Source organism: Lupinus angustifolius, chromosome LG18 (assembly GCF_001865875.1).
Source record: "Lupinus angustifolius cultivar Tanjil chromosome LG18, LupAngTanjil_v1.0, whole genome shotgun sequence".
In the NCBI taxonomy this organism is placed as follows: domain Eukaryota; kingdom Viridiplantae; phylum Streptophyta; class Magnoliopsida; order Fabales; family Fabaceae; genus Lupinus; species Lupinus angustifolius.
The window spans coordinates 6,909,768-6,928,701 of record NC_032026.1 but is presented as its reverse complement, the minus strand read 5'-3'; the positions used below and the strand labels follow the sequence as shown (position 1 = coordinate 6,928,701).

The window sequence follows — 18,934 nt, the reverse complement described above, 5'->3', positions numbered from 1 at the left end:
TGGTGAGAAAAAATAGTGAAAAATAATATAGGTTGTTAACAATAATTATGAGTGAAGTACCTCCACAGTCGACACAGCCCAAATATAACTTTTTAGGGACTAGTTTGAAATTATCAAAAATTACATGGACAAGAAAAGTAATTTAGCCTAGGCAAAAATAAAACGGGAACGACGTCGTATTATTGCCGAGGTCTACACAAACTAAGAACGTGTTTCCGCGAAGCGCCGAAATCAGGTGGTGATAAAACAACAGGAGAAAGAGAAATTAAGAAGTGAAGAAGAATAATGGCTACGGAGCTTGAAGAACTCGTGGGATTTTTATCTTCTCCGTCTCCACAAGTAACCTTAATTTCTTTGTTACTCACCATACAAAATATATTTCATTATCCTAAAGTTTCAATTTGAATAATTGATCTATGTTTTTGATTTTTACAGATCACAAAAGCAGCGGTTGATATAGTTCGTGGATTAACTGGCTCTGATGATGGTTTGCACGCTTTGGCCAATTATGCAAACACTGTCTTGCCTTCACTCTCCAGACTTTTAACCGCTCCCAAGGTCATATAAATAACCAATTTTATCATATGAAGCACGAATACTTACGGCCCAATTGCGAGTTGAGTTTTCGAACGGAATGAACTAAGAGAGGATGTTTTAGAGACATGAAATACACTCTAAAGCAATTCCTTTTCCTTCAGTAATAAACTCGCAAAGCAGTAATAAGGAAAGGGAAGAGAAGGCTTGAGAGCCATCTTACAAGTGTATTTCATGGTTTCCGAGACTTTTTCTTGCTCCATTATATTAAAAAATTCAGCTTGAAAATGGATCCTATGTAAATAGGGAGACTTTATACATTTCTCAATGCTCCTTGAGTCCTTTTTGTATTCTATAATTTTATATGTTATATAATAGTCGTGTTGTCGTCCCTATATTTGTGAAATTTTGTTGTATTCCTATGTTTGTGATGTATCTTATTGTAATCTTGTGTCATGCAGTGCTTCCAAGTTTGTACATATGTTTCTGCTATGTTTGTATTATTTTCTTATTTTGCGTAGTTATGGAATTTAAAATAGAGGGGTTTATGTGAGTGTGGTGTGCCATTTCAGGAGGTTTCAGAGCCTGCTGCCGAAGCGCTTGTAAATCTTTCACAAAATTCAGATCTTGCGGAGCAGATGGTCCAGATGGGACTGGTTAAATCGGCAATGGATGTTTTGTACAAGCCAGAGAGTGGCATTACTCGTTTGCTTGTCATGCTCTTGGTGAATCTCACTCAACTTGATGCTGGTACTGCGTCCTTGCTTCAGGTGTGTTGCATTATGTTTGTGTTGGGTTTTTTATTTTATATGCAAAAATAATTTGGACCATTTATCAATGCATCCAATTAAATTGGAAAATATTATTTTTCAATGAAATATGTAATAATAAGCATTTATGTTATAATAGAAGTAAAGACCTCTGTATTTGAAGGTCATAGGATCAAATCTTGCTTTCACTGTCCTGTTTCCTCCGAGTGTAAAAATAAAGTACCGGTTGGAGTATAATTTTCCCCAGATAAACTATATATGGCATAAAAGGCATATATGTTATAATGCCTTTGAAAAGGTATAATACACTATGGGTATAAAGTATCTAGAATCAAGATGTGATGATGCTATTAATTGTGTTCGAAAAAAGCATGTTGATTTTTCCTCTTGCTTGTTATATGGACTAGTCAATTGACAATTCTACCCTGGTTGCCAGACTGAAGATGACAAGGTTCATGGATTGTTTGTTATGAAACTTGTGAGATCATTTTGCAGAAATTCCAGTGAAAGTCATGGTGCGTCCTTCTGAACTCAGCATGGATTATTATTTTGCTCATATTATATTGGAGTTTTATGCAATGGTTAATAACTTTCTATGGTTCCTAAGCTGGTCATTCAGATGTTTTCATGACAAAAATTGTTTCTATGTTATTACTTAATCCAAAGACAGTCCACAATCACGCTAGAAGTATTTTTTTAACCCCGTAGACTACTTATTTCAGCCAATTGTAAATGTTGCCATGTAATTGACTTTTGAACATCGAAATAATGTGCTCTATGGTGGAGGCACCTACTGTATTGGAGAGTTTGGGTTGAATGTTATGGTTCAGTTTGGTAGTTAAGCTGTTTGAGAATGTTTGTCCAATAATTATCATGCTGATTCATTAATTTTCCCAACATTTTCCAGATGATCCTTTTGATCATGTTGGTTCAATACTTGTCAACATATCACAGCAGCAGGCAGGCAGGCAGCTTCTACTTGACCCAAAACGGGGTCTCTTAAAGCAGATAATCAGGCAATTTGATTCAAATAGTTCATTGAGAAAGAAAGGGGTATGTGCACTAATTGCACCCGAAATTCTTCCAGTTTCCCAGCATTAGGCAATGTTAAAACTGTTTATTTTTAATTCTAGAGTGGGTAATATAATAATTATGTTATATTTAATTTATCGAATTTTGAAATTACTTTTGAAGTATGTGGTCAAGAAGTTCCGTTTCAGATGTCTTTACTGATGGTCTGATGCTTAGTTAAGCACACATTACAGGCACATGGACTGATGCTGTGTGAACTTGGTATAAGTAAATAAACATTTTCACCCTAGAAATGTATTCTTGAGTATATGATGTGTAACTGATGCTTATTCTTGTTTGGTTCTAGTTGAATTTCCATTTAATGAATTTATGTTAATTATTCTTTGTTTGCTCATACTAGTAATTTTTTGTGTGTGATTATTTTCATCTACTAAAGGCTTAGTCATTAGCCAACACAGGAATTTTCGTTCTCGTCAATTTCTATACTCTGTAACTTTGCTCAGCTAAAAGTTGGTGTGGTATATGATTGCTTGCAGGTCGCTGGAACTATTCGCAACTGTTGTTTTGAAGCTGAGAATCAGCTACAAAATTTGCTTTTGGTATCAGAGTTTCTCTGGCCAGCATTACTTCTTCCAGTAGCTGGCAACAAGGTTACATGCTCTACTTGTTCTGACCTTTAAGCTTTGATCCTCTGTTTATTGAGGAGATAGTTCCTTTCGCCCCATGCAATAGATTTTAACTACTCAAGAAAATTAAGCTAAGAAAAAATCTTCCGGCGTTCTTCTCTGTTACACATCACTATATAGCTGGTCCCAAGTCTGGACAAATGAGGAGGGTTGTTTTAGGCAGTCCATAACCAACATCAAATTTTGTTGAATTTTTATGACATGGACAGGAGAATGAAAGCCAAAACCATTTCCTTCTTCAAAATAGTAATAATTGGAGTTTACTTGATGTCTATCTGTATAAATCATGATTAAATTCTTTATAACTGCTTATTCCCATTTGAACATGTCCTTGTTTATGACGTTAAAATCCTCGTTGTGAAAAGCATACATGACAAAAAATTTAATATAAAATGTTTATTTTTGGTCTTGGAACTTACAGTAATCAGATGATGGACATCTTTTTCAGAATGCAATTTGTATTACTAAAGTTAGTTTCATGTCTCTTGTATTCATATAGTTATTTTTATGCAGATCTACAATGAGCAAGACAGATCGAAAATGCCACTTGAACTTGGGTCTGCACTCTCAATTGAACGTGAACCAGTCAATGATCCGGAGATTCGTATTCAAACATTGGAAGCCATATACTTGATCTCATTGCAGGTAAGTTTGAAGATTTTTCTCCCTTTTCTTAGAATTTGTTTCCTTCTTTTTCTTCGTTACATATTACATCTGGAAACCAAATGTATATTCAAGATATTCAAGCACGTTATCGGCATTGAAACACGATAAACTTCAGTCTGAGTCTTTAGGAAAGTTGGCAGAAAAATTACAGTTTTTGTCTTTTGATATATTCAATTGAGCATCTGTTATGTGCTTAGTGTTCTGTCAAACCTCTTCATATCTTATACATGTCTATTAAAAGAACTTTTATCACTCCTCTATCTTGGGTTGGGATAGATAGTTAGGTGGTCACTTTTTCTTAGCTAGAGAATTCTAAACTGCGGTCTAGCTTGATTACATGGATTTGCCGAGTTTTTATGTAATGATTTAATTAAGCCCAAGGGTTTTGATATGATTGGCTGGAACCTACATCATTATTGATTTGGGTTTGGTTTAGGAATGCAAAACTTAGGATGTGTTTCCTCCTTGGAATGAAGTATTATTGATCTTAATTTGGTGCGCGGTAGGGTTGTTGTCTTGTGATTTAGAGGTCACGGGTGCTTGCAGGGGTAGGTAGGACTGTGAACATCCACCCTCTCCGGATCTCGCCATCTGGATCACCCTTAGTTCTATCAATTCTTTATTTACATGTGGTAAATTTTTGGCTTTTAAGTAAACATGGCTCTGGGTGTACGCGTGTTTAGGTCAGATTGGAAATAATCTGATTATCAGATAATCTTGATGTCCAAATTCCAGCTTAAAATATTCTTTTTTTCACCAAAACAACCATAGAAAATTGCTTATGATGTTTCCAAACACCTTCCTCTTCTGAATATTATCACTTTGGAGCAGCAACAACTATTTTTTCTCAACGATAATCTGAACTAAACACCCTCTTAATGATGACTGCTTCTCACTGCATCATATTTATTGTATCATTGTTTTGCAGGACGCAGGTCGAAGAGCCTTTTGGTCTGTAAATGGACCAAAAATAGTGCAAGTCGGCTATGAAGACGAGGAAGATCCTAAAGTGATGGGAGCATATGAACAACTGGGATCCCTGGTAAACCTCATATGTTCTATGTGTCGTCTTCTTGAATCTCTTCACCATCTGTCTTTCTTTATTATCTACACATGACTGACTCTAACTTTGGCTGTCTCTATTTGTTAATCAGTTGGTTAACAGCAGCGGTACAGAGGAACCATCTAACGAGACCATAAACTAGTTACTTTTCATGCGTCCAACTACCCCACAATATTTTCGGTTGAGGTTAGGACTACCAGTTTTGTGAATGTGTAAACTCTGTGGCTTAGATATGGTCAAAGTTGTTATGCATGCTGTAGAATCAGAGTAGGAGGCATTTGATGAAGCATGGGCACTGAACTTCAGTTTGTACCTCCAATTATTGACATCATTAAAATGGATAAGTTTATCAGTTTTGAACTTTTGGCTAATGCTAAAGCTCATTTAATACTTGTATATCGAATAACTCATTTGGTAATTTTTGTGATAATCAAGCTCTTTCAATGGCTTGCTTATTCAAAGTGTGTTTGGCTTCAAGCTGATAACACAATGGTCATTTATGATGTCTTGTCAGGGCACTTGCCTAAAGATTTCTGCATCAGTCTCATGCTTTAACAACACTAGTGTTTGTTAAGCATGAGTATCATCCTCATGTTCACACTCATGTTTACTTCTGTTTCAATTTTCCTGTTGTACCCTCCCCTCAATTTTAGAATGCTTCCTCACACTCATGTTTTTTAAGCATGAGCATCTTTTTAGTTTCTAAATAGCTTTTATTTTCATTTTCTAAATATTATTCCACCTAAAATGTGACAAAATCCATCTAAGTGGTGGTATTCTTCCCGACCACGTGTACAATAATTTTTAAGATAATGTCCACACCAACAGTTAATGTGGCACCTAAGAGGCTGTTAACTTATTTTCAACCAAAAATCCAAATGAAGGAATGATATAATTTCCTTTCAATCTTTCATTGTTTTATGTGTTGACTTTTTTAGAGGATGAAATAGGTGAGAATAACCATGAAAGTCCTTTCGCACGTATATCTCTAAGCAAATAGATTATTTGGGATTACTGTATCCAGTAACTGGAATCCAACATATGTTTTATACAGAGTTTTTTTTTTGGATTAACTAGCTTTATTAATGCCTATAAAGGGTGGGTTGTCCCAAATATGCTGCTGCTGGTTATTGATTCGTTTCTGAAAATGTATTTGTAGTTCATATTTGTTTTTTTTTTCGAGTTTTAACTTTTTCATCTTATTTCAAATTTTTTGATATTTTAATAACTCAATTTTTTTGGTACATATATTTTAAAAAACTCAATACACATTTATGTTTTATTTTTCAATTATACTCTTATTTATTATTTCATTTTTTCATATCATTTTTTTCAATTCAGTTTTTAATGTACATTAAACGAGGTTAGCTAGTCAAATCATATTTAAATTTTATATCATTTACTAACTTCTTAAGGTGTGTGCATAAGCTTAAAATAATAATAAAATTGGAAAGAAAAAAAATTTGTTTTATAGTCACCTTCTTGAACATGAAGTCCTTCCCCTTTTATCGTTTCGTGTATAAAGGTTGTTATTTGCATCACAAACAAGTACACTGCCACAACTGGTCTTCTCCGATTTCACCACCACATCCTCCTTCATAGACCACCATCACTTTGATGCAGTCACAACCATGTTGATGTGAAGTTGGTGTCGGATTGTAGGAAATATTTTCCTAAATTTGAAATTTGAAAATAAATCTTCTTAAATATCGGACTCCATGCACTAAAATGAAATGTGATTTTTCTGAATTATTGTTGTGTAAAATCAACAAGTAAATTTTATTTGATAACTATATTTATTGTTTCTTAAATTATTACTGAGTTAAATTTCATCACGTTTTAAATTAAATAAGAGTGAATATATTCTTTTATATATATTCAAACTCACTTTACAAAGAGTTTCTATCAATTGAAAAAAGAATTAAGTCATCCTGCCTATTAAGATCCACATTCGGTCTGACTTATTTTAGGTAACAGTTAACATTAAAAAATGTATCACTTTATATATAACTTTTATAATTGGTTTAAAATTACATTTGTATTAGAAATGTAATAATTAAATATTTTTTAATAAATTACATAATATAATACATGACTGATATATTTTGTATGACAGAAGATGCATATGAAAGGCCATATTAGACTTTGTCTAAAGCATGTGTGTGTTATTAGATGGATATATAAAATTATTAATATGAATAATATATCATATAGATAGAGAGTATATATATGATAATTTAAAGAGGCCATATTCAACTTGTCCGCTTTGCTAGGAGTATTTAAAGGGTTATATTAATGAGTGTAATGAGAGTATTGTTTGAAAATATAAAATAAAGAAACTAACATTGCAAAATTAAGTTCAACACATCTCAATATATTAAAATATTATTTTTTAAGATAAAATTTTCGTTTTTTATTAAACAATATTATTAAGATATTTGTTACATTCCCCTCCTTTTTTGGGTACATACACCCCCTCCTTGAAAATGCATAAAACACAAAGAAAGCCCATTTATTGCTTTAATTAATTTCATTTTTTGCATCTTAAGTGAAGCTACAAGTACAACAAAGTTTGTTTAGTCATATAAGTTATCATTAGATCCTTAAATAGATCAAAATGTCAAATGTTTAATTTATGTGAACAACATTTATTATAAGTGACAACCATACATTCCGGAGGAGATTATTTCCTTCACTAAAAAAGGGTGAGGGAATATGAATGATTATACCCACACAAAAAAGTGAAGCTCACTACCATGGGACAAGTCCCTTGTTAGCATTAATTTGTGGTTGTTATTGATAAGATTTAAAATAGAAGACCTAGTAAGGTTATTGATAGGGTTGGTGTGGTTCCCTTAGAAAGAGGTATTGATAGTTTTAAACTTTGGTTACACGTTTGGGTAACAAGCCCTAGGTCAAGGAACAGACAAAAGTGGTTGCAACCGAGGGCTAGATTTTTGGGAGCTTAGCTGAATTTGGAGTCCCAAGTTTTCCATTTGACTCAGTGAACTTGCAATTAATTACTCGTACCACATTTGCCATCCAAGCATTAGACATATTTTACAAAGAAGTGTCAAAAAATGTGAGAAAATCAATGTAGTATTAGAGTGAGTGAGGGACATTGAAGGAAATTTAGAACGTGTCCTAATTCCATTGTTGAAACCTATTTGACTTTACTAAAAGCAAGGAATTTTGAAATCCCATACTTAAGTTGTATTTCCAATGCCCACAAAAATAGAGGATTTTGCCTTTCTCATGTTCTACAGCAAAAAAAGGGTCTTGCAAACAAGAACAAAAAAAAGCGCTAAGTATAACAAATTTCAATGTGCTAAATACACATTTTTCCGTAGGAGACAATTGATTTCAAAATACATACTTTATTTTTTATAGACAAAATGATTTTTTCTCTCCATATTTTATAATTCTTCCGACTAAACTCACTTTCTAATTTCACGTACATCTACATCATTGTTAGTGCATTATAGTTGATAAAAATACAATTAATTACATGCGAAAGAATATTTGGTTCATGTAGTTGTCGATCATGACCTAGTGTCTATGACAATAACAACACATGGCCTAATCAGCATCTACAGAACTGTAGACATCTGTTACAGGACTGTCACACAGATTGAATACTGCATTCACTGCTATAAAGTTGAACACATTTCTCAATATTGTGAGCTACCCTTAATGTATGGCGAGAGCATGCCTAGTATACGACTAAAACATCTAGGGAGAGCAACAAAATGACTCGTCCTAAACAAAACGTGTCAGCCAAATCATAGACACGACATGACTGTCTAACATGAATAAAATAATCTACATCAACATGGGACAAACTTAATATGATGATTTTTCATGATTAAAACATCTTATTGTGGAATATACTACACTCATCATATTCAGTTATTTATACTATTGCATCCTAATATCCTCACTATATATCTTCACTCATATTATTTGAGTGTTAAATTACCTTTTCAAGTACGGATATTCAACATACAGATCAATGTGCTAGACCTACCTCCTCCATACAAAAGAACACTCACAAAATAGAAAGGAAAGCTTACAGAAAGGTCAACATTTAACATCTCTTTAAAAGAAATATTTTTTTTATAAGTAAATTGTATTAAAGAAGTACAAGGAGTGCTAATCCAATACAAATAAAATTAATTTGCGATCTTTTTGGAAAGAAATGTTATAGTTATAAGTTGTAGCTAATTTCATGGTGACAGTAAAGAAATGGTATATTTTGTTTATAGAATATAATAATAACATGTTCCTGTAAGAGTAGAAAGGGGTCCCCTTAACCAAATTAGATTCTGATTACAAGTCCGCTTGTTGGTATCTGAAATTTGACATAATGGTAATAATTATTAAATTGTTCTAACCTGACAAAACCAGTGGAATAGAAGCTCTGGGGAATGGAATAGAAACGGGATTTTCGGATTCTGAGAAGCCTTAAAACCAATAATATAATCCTAAATTGGTCTTATTGGAATTCTTTGTTGAATTATATATTTGAGTTCAGTTTTGGAATCTGGCTCAGTCTCTTGTTTCCATATGATATTTCAAAGTTTCAAACACTATAGTACATAAATACACCATTTAATTTTTCTTGGAACTTTGCTTTGTCTTGGATTTTAGCAGATAAGTCTAAACTTCCACGAGAGTAATATTATTTTAATCTAAAGTTTAAATTATAAACATCAACTAGGGAAAGTTTCTTTACTGAGTCATTCATTTAACTAAATCTAGTAAGATTTGGTTGGGTACCTCTCATACTCCTTTTAATAAAAGTTTCTTTCTTTTTTTATATAAAATAAAACTAATAATAAAAATCTAAGAATAAAAACCAAATTATATATAGTGAATGAGGAAAAGCTCTATGAGATGTGTCACTCTCTTTTGATTTCATGAGATTAATATGTTAGACTGTTAGTGTTGTATTAACAAGTGCATTAGTACAAATAGAGTAAGTCATCAATCTTAAAAATCTAAGTCCAACACTTCTTGAAATATGGAAATTTTCACTTTCCAATACAAAACTACTTCTTTACCTTCTTAAAAAGATAATTAAATATATGATGATAAGTCACACCAAATAAATGTTATTTAAAGATGGTACTTTGCTATGATAAAAATCATAAAATCTATTATCTTCAATTAATCACTTTGATTTCTTCTTTGGCTTTTATTCTCTTTTTAAGAGTACCTACCTTTGCTTCTTGATAGAGATCACTTGTTTTCAATCCTGTCCCGATCCAATGAATAAGTGTTATTTAATTAAAAAGAAATTTGTGGTGAAAACACAAATTAATATTTTTATATTACTTAGACAATGCTGAGTAACTAAGGGACATGAATACACAGTGAGTGATTTTGGGATAGAGTATCTTGTTGGTTTGCTTCCTCTCTGTATGAACCAAACCATCCTCGCAAAACACATATAGTCCACTTTAAAAATTCACTTAGTCACCAGAAAAGGTGGCTGAAGCTTCGGAAGCAGATCCCTTCTTGGGAACCATATAATGCCTTCAAATTAAGTCTAACTTCACTCTCATTTTTCTCTTCTTTGTCTTTCAAATCTTTTAGGGTTCTTTTTGAAAGCAACTTCCACTTTCTTGTTCCTAGGTTTTAGTTTTTACTAATTTTGTTTAACATCTTGACGAGACACAACAAGGGTCTCTACCTCTTTCTTATACTGAAGAAAATAGCTAGGTAGGTTAAGATATGGAAGAGAGAAATGATAATGAGAAATATGATGAAGTTATGCTACCAGGGTTTAGGTTTCATCCAACTGATGAGGAGCTTGTTGGGTTTTACCTCAAGAGAAAGATTCAGCAATGGCCTATGTCTATTGAGCTAATCAAGCAGCTTGATATCTATAAATATGACCCATGGGATCTTCCAAGTAAGATACACAACTCTCTTGGTTAATGTATAAGCTCTCTATATAGTTGCATAACATTTAAGTACCTTTTTTGGGTTGTATCTAACAAGTTATTTACATATGCTTCCCATAATGTATGTAGAGTTGGCCTCAAATGGAGAGAAAGAGTGGTATTTCTACTGTCCCAGAGATAGGAAATACAGGAACAGTGCAAGACCTAATAGGGTAACAGGAGCTGGATTTTGGAAAGCTACAGGGACAGACAGACCTATATACTCTTCAGAGGGTTCTAAGTGTATTGGCCTCAAAAAATCTCTTGTGTTCTATAAAGGTAGAGCTGCCAAAGGGGTCAAAACTGATTGGATGATGCATGAGTTCAGGCTACCTTCTCTCACAGACTCATCATATCCCCCAAAGAAGTATATAGACAAGACCATTGCTGCAAATGTTAGTAATATTGTTACCATTTTAGGGTTTTTGATGTTGTTGTTATATATCATTTAAGTGTTTAAGGCTGTAATAATAACTTACAAACAATAACTTTTTAGTAAATCTCATAGTTTATGAGGAAAAAAATCAGAAATATTTTTTATTCAACAGGATGATTTAGGTTTGTGTTTAAAATCCAATATAAAAAAGACAGTTCGGTGCACGAGGTTCCCAATGTTATAAAATATGTAATTGTAGAAAAGTTTTTGATTGATATACTTATGTCTAATGACACTTTTCAAAGAGTATAAGTTTCTATATTAGTTGTTGAAATAATGCAGCTAAATTTATTAACTTGCTTTTGAACTTGCAGGAATCCTGGGCAATCTGCAGGATATTCAAGAAAACCAATGCTACAGCTCAAAGAGCTCTCTCTCACTCTTGGGTCTCTCCCTTACGTGAAACAATGAACTCTGATATGCTAACCAATGATCCAAACAGCACCCATTTTTGCTCAATAACCATGCCATTGACAAAGCAAACTAGCTTTTCCAGCCACTTTTCTAACATTAATCACAGTGACACACATCACTTAACCACTTCTAGTAGCACTTTCAGTCCTTTAGATTTTGCATCTTATAACAAATCCATTATTAGTCCATTGCTTCAAAGACCCTTCGATCAATTACCCATTTCAAATGGAGACCTTAGCAATGGCTTAATGTTCTCAACTCCTCTTGAAACATCTACAACAAGTTCTAAATCTACAATGGATGTTTCTTCCTTGCTGTTTAATATGTCATCTTCTGTGCCAGGAGATTTTAGCTTAACTTCTGAGGGAATAACTACAAACTTTGGTTTGTTGCAAGAGAATAATAATGGCTACCCAATATCATTACTACGTGAGATGCAAGGGACCATTGACAACCAAAACAACAACGTATTAGTGAAAATTCCTAATATAAATGTGCCTCATGTTGATGAGCAAGAGTTGGAGAAAGTAAGATCCATTGGATTTCCACACAGTATGCCTAATTTCAATGTTGGTGATGCATGGAAGTCAAATCTGCTTTGGGATTCTTCTTCTTGTCCTTGTGATCATGTATCATCTAGTTATTCCACTACTAAGTGTTATACTTAGTCCAATTGTTTATGCAGATTAGAAGCCATTTTGTTTAAAGCTTCTAATGGGTAGGGGCTAGATGGAATCTGACTATTTTTTACGTAGATTTCTGTTCAGTTTACATTAGCATGTAGAATCTTTGTTAGGAGTTAGGACTTTGAACTCTTCATGATTCAATATAACATGTGAACTAAAATGTTTGTGGAATATAGTTTTGGAAGCAACCTTAAGTTTCAAAACAAGTTTTTTTAACCCCCAACTGAAAAGCAAGTATTTTAATAGACTAATAGTGGTCGGTCACAGTACAAGTAATAACATATTGTGATCAGAAATTTTCCAACATTATAAGAAAATAAAAGTAAGTTTCATACAATAATATTTTATTTATTAATGATTGACTTATGAGTAATATATATTATTTTTTATCAATTTCTTGTGGATATAGGAGAATATATTATATTACTATTCTTGTTTGAAGTGGAAGATGTAATGTAATTTGTGTACAGATTACAGGATGTCATTTTTTGCCCAAAAGTCTAAAACGATAATTTGTAAATTCAAAGAGTTCAATCTATCCGCATCATTAGATGGGCCAAACTGGAGACTACATTAGTCCGCTTAATGTTATGTGTGTGCGGTGTGGTGGGTTTTCCCCCACTTTATTTATAGCCAAAAAATATTATATTTTTTCTTTTAAGGGGAAGGAGAGCATAGTTGTGGGGGTTTGAATTGAAGAGTTCATACTTAATGACTTGCAAATAGGGGTGTAAGGGGTTATAGTGGGGGTGTGATTACAGTTTAAACCAAAAAATTGATTGAGTGGAACCAAACAAATTCAATTTTGTTTGGTTTCTTAGTTTGGTTTAGTTATTTTTTTAAGGAACTATTTATATTTGATTTAATTCATGATTTTAGAAATTTAGAAATTGTTAAGACCGAACCAAAGCATATATTAAAAAATATTAGAGAATTTTTCAAGATTATGATGATTTGCAACATATTTTTTAACTTTTATAGTATTAGATTTGAAACTAATATACCATATATTATATATGTTAATAATTGTGAATTGTAATTTATATATTTTACTAATTAATATATGCTATATGTAACCAAATTGTTATATATGTTAGTAATAATAGTATATATGTTATTAATAGTAGTGTATTTTCTTTTATAGATAAATATTTATTGTAATATATTTTAAACTTTGCAAATTTAAAAAAAAAAACATTTATGATGGCTGAGTTAGATTCTTGTAGTAAAATTTATGGTTAATTAAGGTATATTGAAACATATCTTTATGTTCGGTTCAGTTATTGAATTGCATCAAAAAATCAGTGTTATTAATACCGTACCGATCATAAATCGGGTTAGAACACTAGTATATTGGTATAGCGGTTTAACTGGTGGTTCATTAATTAAACTACACACTGGTGAAATTTGATATACAAATGAATATAAATAAAAAACCAATAATTTTTTTATTTTCATTAAAAATTTAATGTTAAATAAAAATCAGCCGGTGTGACTGGTGCGGTTCAATTGAAAACTAGTTCGTATGACCAATTTTGACAGGTTTTTACCTGTATGATTGCATGATCGATACAATTTTTGTACCATACTTTTGTTGAACCGATTCACCGGTTCACCGTTTGTACCGGCCAACACGAACCGGTTTTTATAACACTGCCAAAATCCAAACTTTTACGCCCTAGCTGTTGAGAGGACCACGTTGCATTTTTTATGCATACTAATGGCGTACATTGCCCTTTATTGATAGATTATCTTATCCATTGATCACATTATACATTTTTTAAAACAAATTTAAAATATTGAGTATATAATTGATGTAATATTGCCACTGCAAATATACTCACATTTTATCCTAGACAATCTTTTTTCTATTCATATTCAGGATGTTGAACACAGTTATAGGGATGCAAATCTATAATCTACATAAAACAGGATCTGTTATCATTGGAATATACATAAATTGTTTTTAAGTGGAATATTCATATTTTTTATACATCGGTTTGAAAAAACGTCAAGGCTACCACCTGCCAATAATTAAAAAAAAAATAGATTTAATGTGAAAGCAAAAAAAAATTCCACAACAAGATGAGTACATTGCCGACAATAATAATAGCTTTAAAAATCGAAAGAATATCTTATGAACCTTGTTACTTTTGTACTAGTTGGAATGTGGCCTAGTACGTTTTATTTGTTTAGAATTTGGGTCGTTTCACTATATTGTTCAGCCCAAAAACTCTGGAAATCGCATAAACTTGGCTTAGAACAGAACCGTTCTGGGTCTATTAAACCAAAGTGTAGATCGTAGATAACGTTGAAGATTGCAAAAAACATGACTAAGAAAATAAACTGAGAAAACATAAACCAATAATCCATGAAGGAAAGAAATGCATCAAAACTGTATCATAATGGAATTGTCGACAAAGTTAAGAATCATACTGGAAAGAGTTTCAAACTCACCAAATAGCACAAAATTAACATCTGAACAGCTCTAATAATAAGCTTCATGATTTACTAGAATCAAACAAACCTAAAATCCCTCCAAAAAGATCTTTTATCTCTTTTCCCCAACCTTAGGCTTTTGAAGCTTGCTTTTCTTTAGCCTTTTGGATCTTCAAGACCTTTTTGACAATCTTCTGCTCTTCAACAAGGAAGGCCCGAATAATCCTACAGAACAAGACAAAATTAAGCTTGTTACAACAATTCACAGAATGAAAATTGTAGAAATAAAACACCAGATAAAAAAGAAGTTGGGTGGAACAAACCTTTCTCTGACAGCACCTCCAGACAAAACTCCCCCATATGCACGATTCACAGTCCTCCGGTTTCTTGACAGCCTAGATCTCTTGTATTCTGCAGGCCTTAAATGTGGAATCTGAAAATGTGAAGCATTAATCAACAATGTAGCCTTGTAACTTGAGACATTAAAATTTGTCAACGGTCATAAATTAAGACTAAGCAAAGCAAAAGTAACAACTGGAACAAAGCATCTCATGCAGTTTATAAATATATAAACAGAACAATCACTGAGACAAGTAATTCAGGATATGAAGATATCTGCATAAAGCCATAACTGAAACAGAAATCCACTCAATGCAGACAAATTATGCAGAGATAAAAAATTGAAAACCTAATTATAAAAATAATAAGCACAAATTTGACAAGCAAGCAGACTCTTATAAGCATGTTTACTGTCCATATATTCTTAATTCACTCAAATGAGAATAAGATAGCTTGCAGAAGGTGGAATAAGATTCCACAAAACATATTTAATCAAGCCTCAGGAAGTTTGCAGCCGAAGGTCAAAGTTTAATCAAGATAGCTTGTACCAACTTGATTTTTATGGGTTCCAAAGTTTCCCGGGACATATTTCTACAAAGCAACTAAATCATTAAGAATTATCAGAATTTCATTCTACCCTCAATCCACCCAACATTACAGTAATTGTTTCCCCCTTTCAACAAGAACATACAATACTAGTTTATTAACCCAAGTATTAGTAACTAAAAGAAGGTTCGCAAAGCCCATATAATATATCCTAATAGGAGTTTGTCAAATTACACTCATACATATAGATAATGATAACTGATTTGCACAATTTTAATAGCATCTCATTCCAAAAAAAATGTGAGGATCAGTTATCGTTACATGCTCAATAGCCTAAAAGCATCTAACAAGCTTTGGACAGAAACAAAATCTCTAGTCGTTTAATCAACAACTTATTTGCATCTTTCATTTATCATCCCATTTAACAAATTGAGAAACATAAACAATGCCTTTCATAATGTAAGAGTGCAACTTGAAGAACTCAATACAACTCCTAACAATAGCACTACTTTATAACCATCATCCCAGTTTAATCACAGCACTACTTGAAAAATAATAATAGAAGTTATCAAATAGATATTCAGGAACCACTGAATTCCTAAAATCTCTATTGGAAAAATTAATATTATTATTTTAATCAACATAAGAGTTTTGTAAGAATCAAGTATGGATCTGGTATATAATCTAAACAAATAAAAAAAAGGCACCAACAAGTAGCTAAAAAATTGCACCAATATAAAAAATACAGAATCATGAACAACAAAATATGTAAAATTAATTCCCAAAAAACAAGTATTTTGCTCTTTATATTAGTTTAAAAAATGCGAAATGAGAAGAAAAGACATACACCCTGGATTCTCTTTCCAGTAACAGGGCATTTGGGACCACTAGCCCTCTTCTTAGTGGTTTGGTAAACGAGTTTCCCACCTGCATTTTCGATTCGATTCGATTAAAACCTTTACCGTACAAAACGACGTGTCGGGATGAGTAATAAACGACGATGTGTTAAGTGTGAAGAGTGATTATTACCTGGGGTTTTCACAATCCTGTGCTGGTTGGATTTCGTGGCGTAGCTGTGACGCTTCCGGTAGGTAAGACGCTGCACCATTTTCAAATCTCAATCCCTCTCTCTCTCTCTCTCTCTCTCTCTCTCTGGCTGAGAACGGCGATGTATAAAAGAAGAGGGTTTCTGAAACCTAGATCTAAGGGCTGTAATGACATCATCGTGGATGATGTTTAGGTTAATCGGACGGATCAAACTACGACACGTGAGAGTCAGAAAATAATTTTATTTTACGACTAATACATTGCTATTTAAATTTAAGTAATTATATTTAACAAAGAAAATTAAATAATTATAGAACTAAAATTTGGTGTTTTTTTTCCTATAGTTGACCTTAGGCATTGTGAGGGATCAATACACTCATTCTAGACTAAGAAAGAAAATTGGGAAAACAATGTTGACTACTTATAAATGAAAAAAATTGAAACCTGTAAATGTAACAAATGGATAAATTTGAATTGAGTCTTATTGAACGTCATATCTTTTATCCCAAAATGTACTACTCTATGTGTCATTTATTTGCAATTGATTGAAAAAAATATTTTTAAATTAAAAAATTAATAATTAAATATATTTTTTAACAATAATGAATAGTAACATATAAAGTAATACAAGTTTTGAAATAGAAGATGTTTTATGATTATTGAATTACTTGATAAAATATATCCATGCCATGACAACCCTATTAAAATCAACTCGAGAAAATGTAAGTAGATTATATAAGGGTATTTGGTGTACTATAATTTGTGCTACTTCATGTGTTATGTATTTCTAATTAGTCAGAAAAAAAATATTTAAATTACAATTTAATTATTAAATATTTTTCTGATCAACCACACGTTATAACACATAAAATAGTATAAATTATGGGATAACAGATGTGCTCCCATATAAAGGTTACCGAACTTACTAGGAGTAATAAGTTGAAATTAGCTAGTCATCAAAGTGTGGATGAAATGTGTGCTCCAAGTGTGGATGAAATGTGTACTCCAATTGTTTCTCTTCCAATGAACTAACCTAAATAGAAGGGAATATTTTTTATACATGAATGGCAAATGGGATAAGTAGTGGAATATTGATTACACCACTTGAGAGTATGAAAGGAAGAAAATTATACTATATCCATAATGATTTTGAGTTGACAATAAGTTTTACAGTCAAAATATAGAGAGAAAAAATTATGTACAATTTTTGTGTGTATTGATCTTTAAATTAATGTTGTAAAATTCGAGCATAACGTTAAACTAATAGTTTTTATATTAAGTTTAATTGGTTTGTACATTTAAATTGTTCGATCACATCGAATGGTTTTTTATATAATTAATAATTTTTATCTATAAATATATAATTATATCGGAACAATATTTCTTTATCTTTTTTAGATCAGAGTAAAACAAAAGATTAACGTAATGTTTTATTTATAAAAAAATTAAGTCAACCGTCCGGTTTACTTCCCACGTTATTCCGATTTAACTGAGTTTAACACGATCTGACCAAAAAATTTCCAGTTTAAAGATGTCTAACTCTTATTGGTTAAGACTGTAAATCAGAGTCGTTTCCAAGTCCAGTTCTCACAAAACTTCTTTAAACTATAGATCTAGATCCGATAGAGTATGAAGGTATTAGTGTTACATTTGCTCCTACTAAAGTGATCCTCGCTAGTTTTATAGATTAATTATACCTAAAAGTTATTTTATATATTATGTATTTATTTATAAATGAGAAACTCACATGATATCTTCTTCTTCTTACATATCCTATGAACACTAGGAAATTGAGAATTTTAGAAAAATATTTGTTAGTAGGACATATTTTATTTATTTTTTAGAATAAGAGTGGTGTACATGATAACCATTCAAATAATGAGATCTAAAAAATCGAGTAATCATAATTATTCCGACATAATTAATGTGGTTATTATTTTTAATTTTTTTATATTTTTTAAATTTAATTGAGAAATGTTTAAATTTACTTTATTTTTGTTGACCATTAGAGAAATATTTTTTATTATTATTGCATTTCTTAAAAAGATTTATATGTGTTTCGTTTTTATAAGTGATGTATCTTGAGTGTTGGGTTTATTCCAGGTTCACTGTACCAATGGAAATTTTTTGGGTTTATTTAAGTGTGAAGTCCCATATTGGATATGTGGGGAGGAGTGAAAAAGTTCATAAGAAGGAAAGACCCATGAAATTAATGTCTTAAGATTTTGGTTCAAGACGTGTTGTTTCATTTGTGACTCTTCAGTCTTAAGGCTCCCCGATTACAGTCTGGTCCAACATCGAGGAAAAAGACAATTGGAGGAGAAAATT

General features: G+C 32.0%; 3 protein-coding genes across 3 annotated transcripts; 2 read left to right on the top strand and 1 right to left on the bottom strand.

The window, feature by feature from the left end:
• Nucleotides 202-5,117, top strand: LOC109333491 (protein HGH1 homolog). Its single transcript, XM_019568995.1, has 9 exons — nucleotides 202-339; nucleotides 436-558; nucleotides 1,107-1,304; nucleotides 1,741-1,819; nucleotides 2,212-2,357; nucleotides 2,873-2,986; nucleotides 3,536-3,667; nucleotides 4,617-4,730; nucleotides 4,843-5,117. Exons 1-9 carry the CDS (start codon nucleotides 286-288, stop codon nucleotides 4,891-4,893), a joined length of 1,011 nt encoding a protein of 336 aa, XP_019424540.1. The 5' UTR covers nucleotides 202-285; the 3' UTR covers nucleotides 4,894-5,117.
• On the top strand, nucleotides 10,231-12,435 carry LOC109332669 (putative NAC domain-containing protein 94). The gene is made up of 3 exons (XM_019567684.1): nucleotides 10,231-10,668; nucleotides 10,790-11,094; nucleotides 11,450-12,435. The coding sequence occupies exons 1-3, from the start codon at nucleotides 10,488-10,490 to the stop codon at nucleotides 12,215-12,217; spliced, it is 1,254 nt and encodes a 417-aa protein (XP_019423229.1). The 5' UTR covers nucleotides 10,231-10,487; the 3' UTR covers nucleotides 12,218-12,435.
• Nucleotides 14,588-16,736, bottom strand: LOC109332207 (60S ribosomal protein L34-like). The gene is made up of 4 exons (XM_019567101.1): nucleotides 16,589-16,736; nucleotides 16,407-16,486; nucleotides 14,998-15,107; nucleotides 14,588-14,899 (listed from the first exon to the last, which is right to left on the bottom strand). Exons 1-4 carry the CDS (start codon nucleotides 16,665-16,667, stop codon nucleotides 14,806-14,808), a joined length of 363 nt encoding a protein of 120 aa, XP_019422646.1. The 5' UTR covers nucleotides 16,668-16,736; the 3' UTR covers nucleotides 14,588-14,805.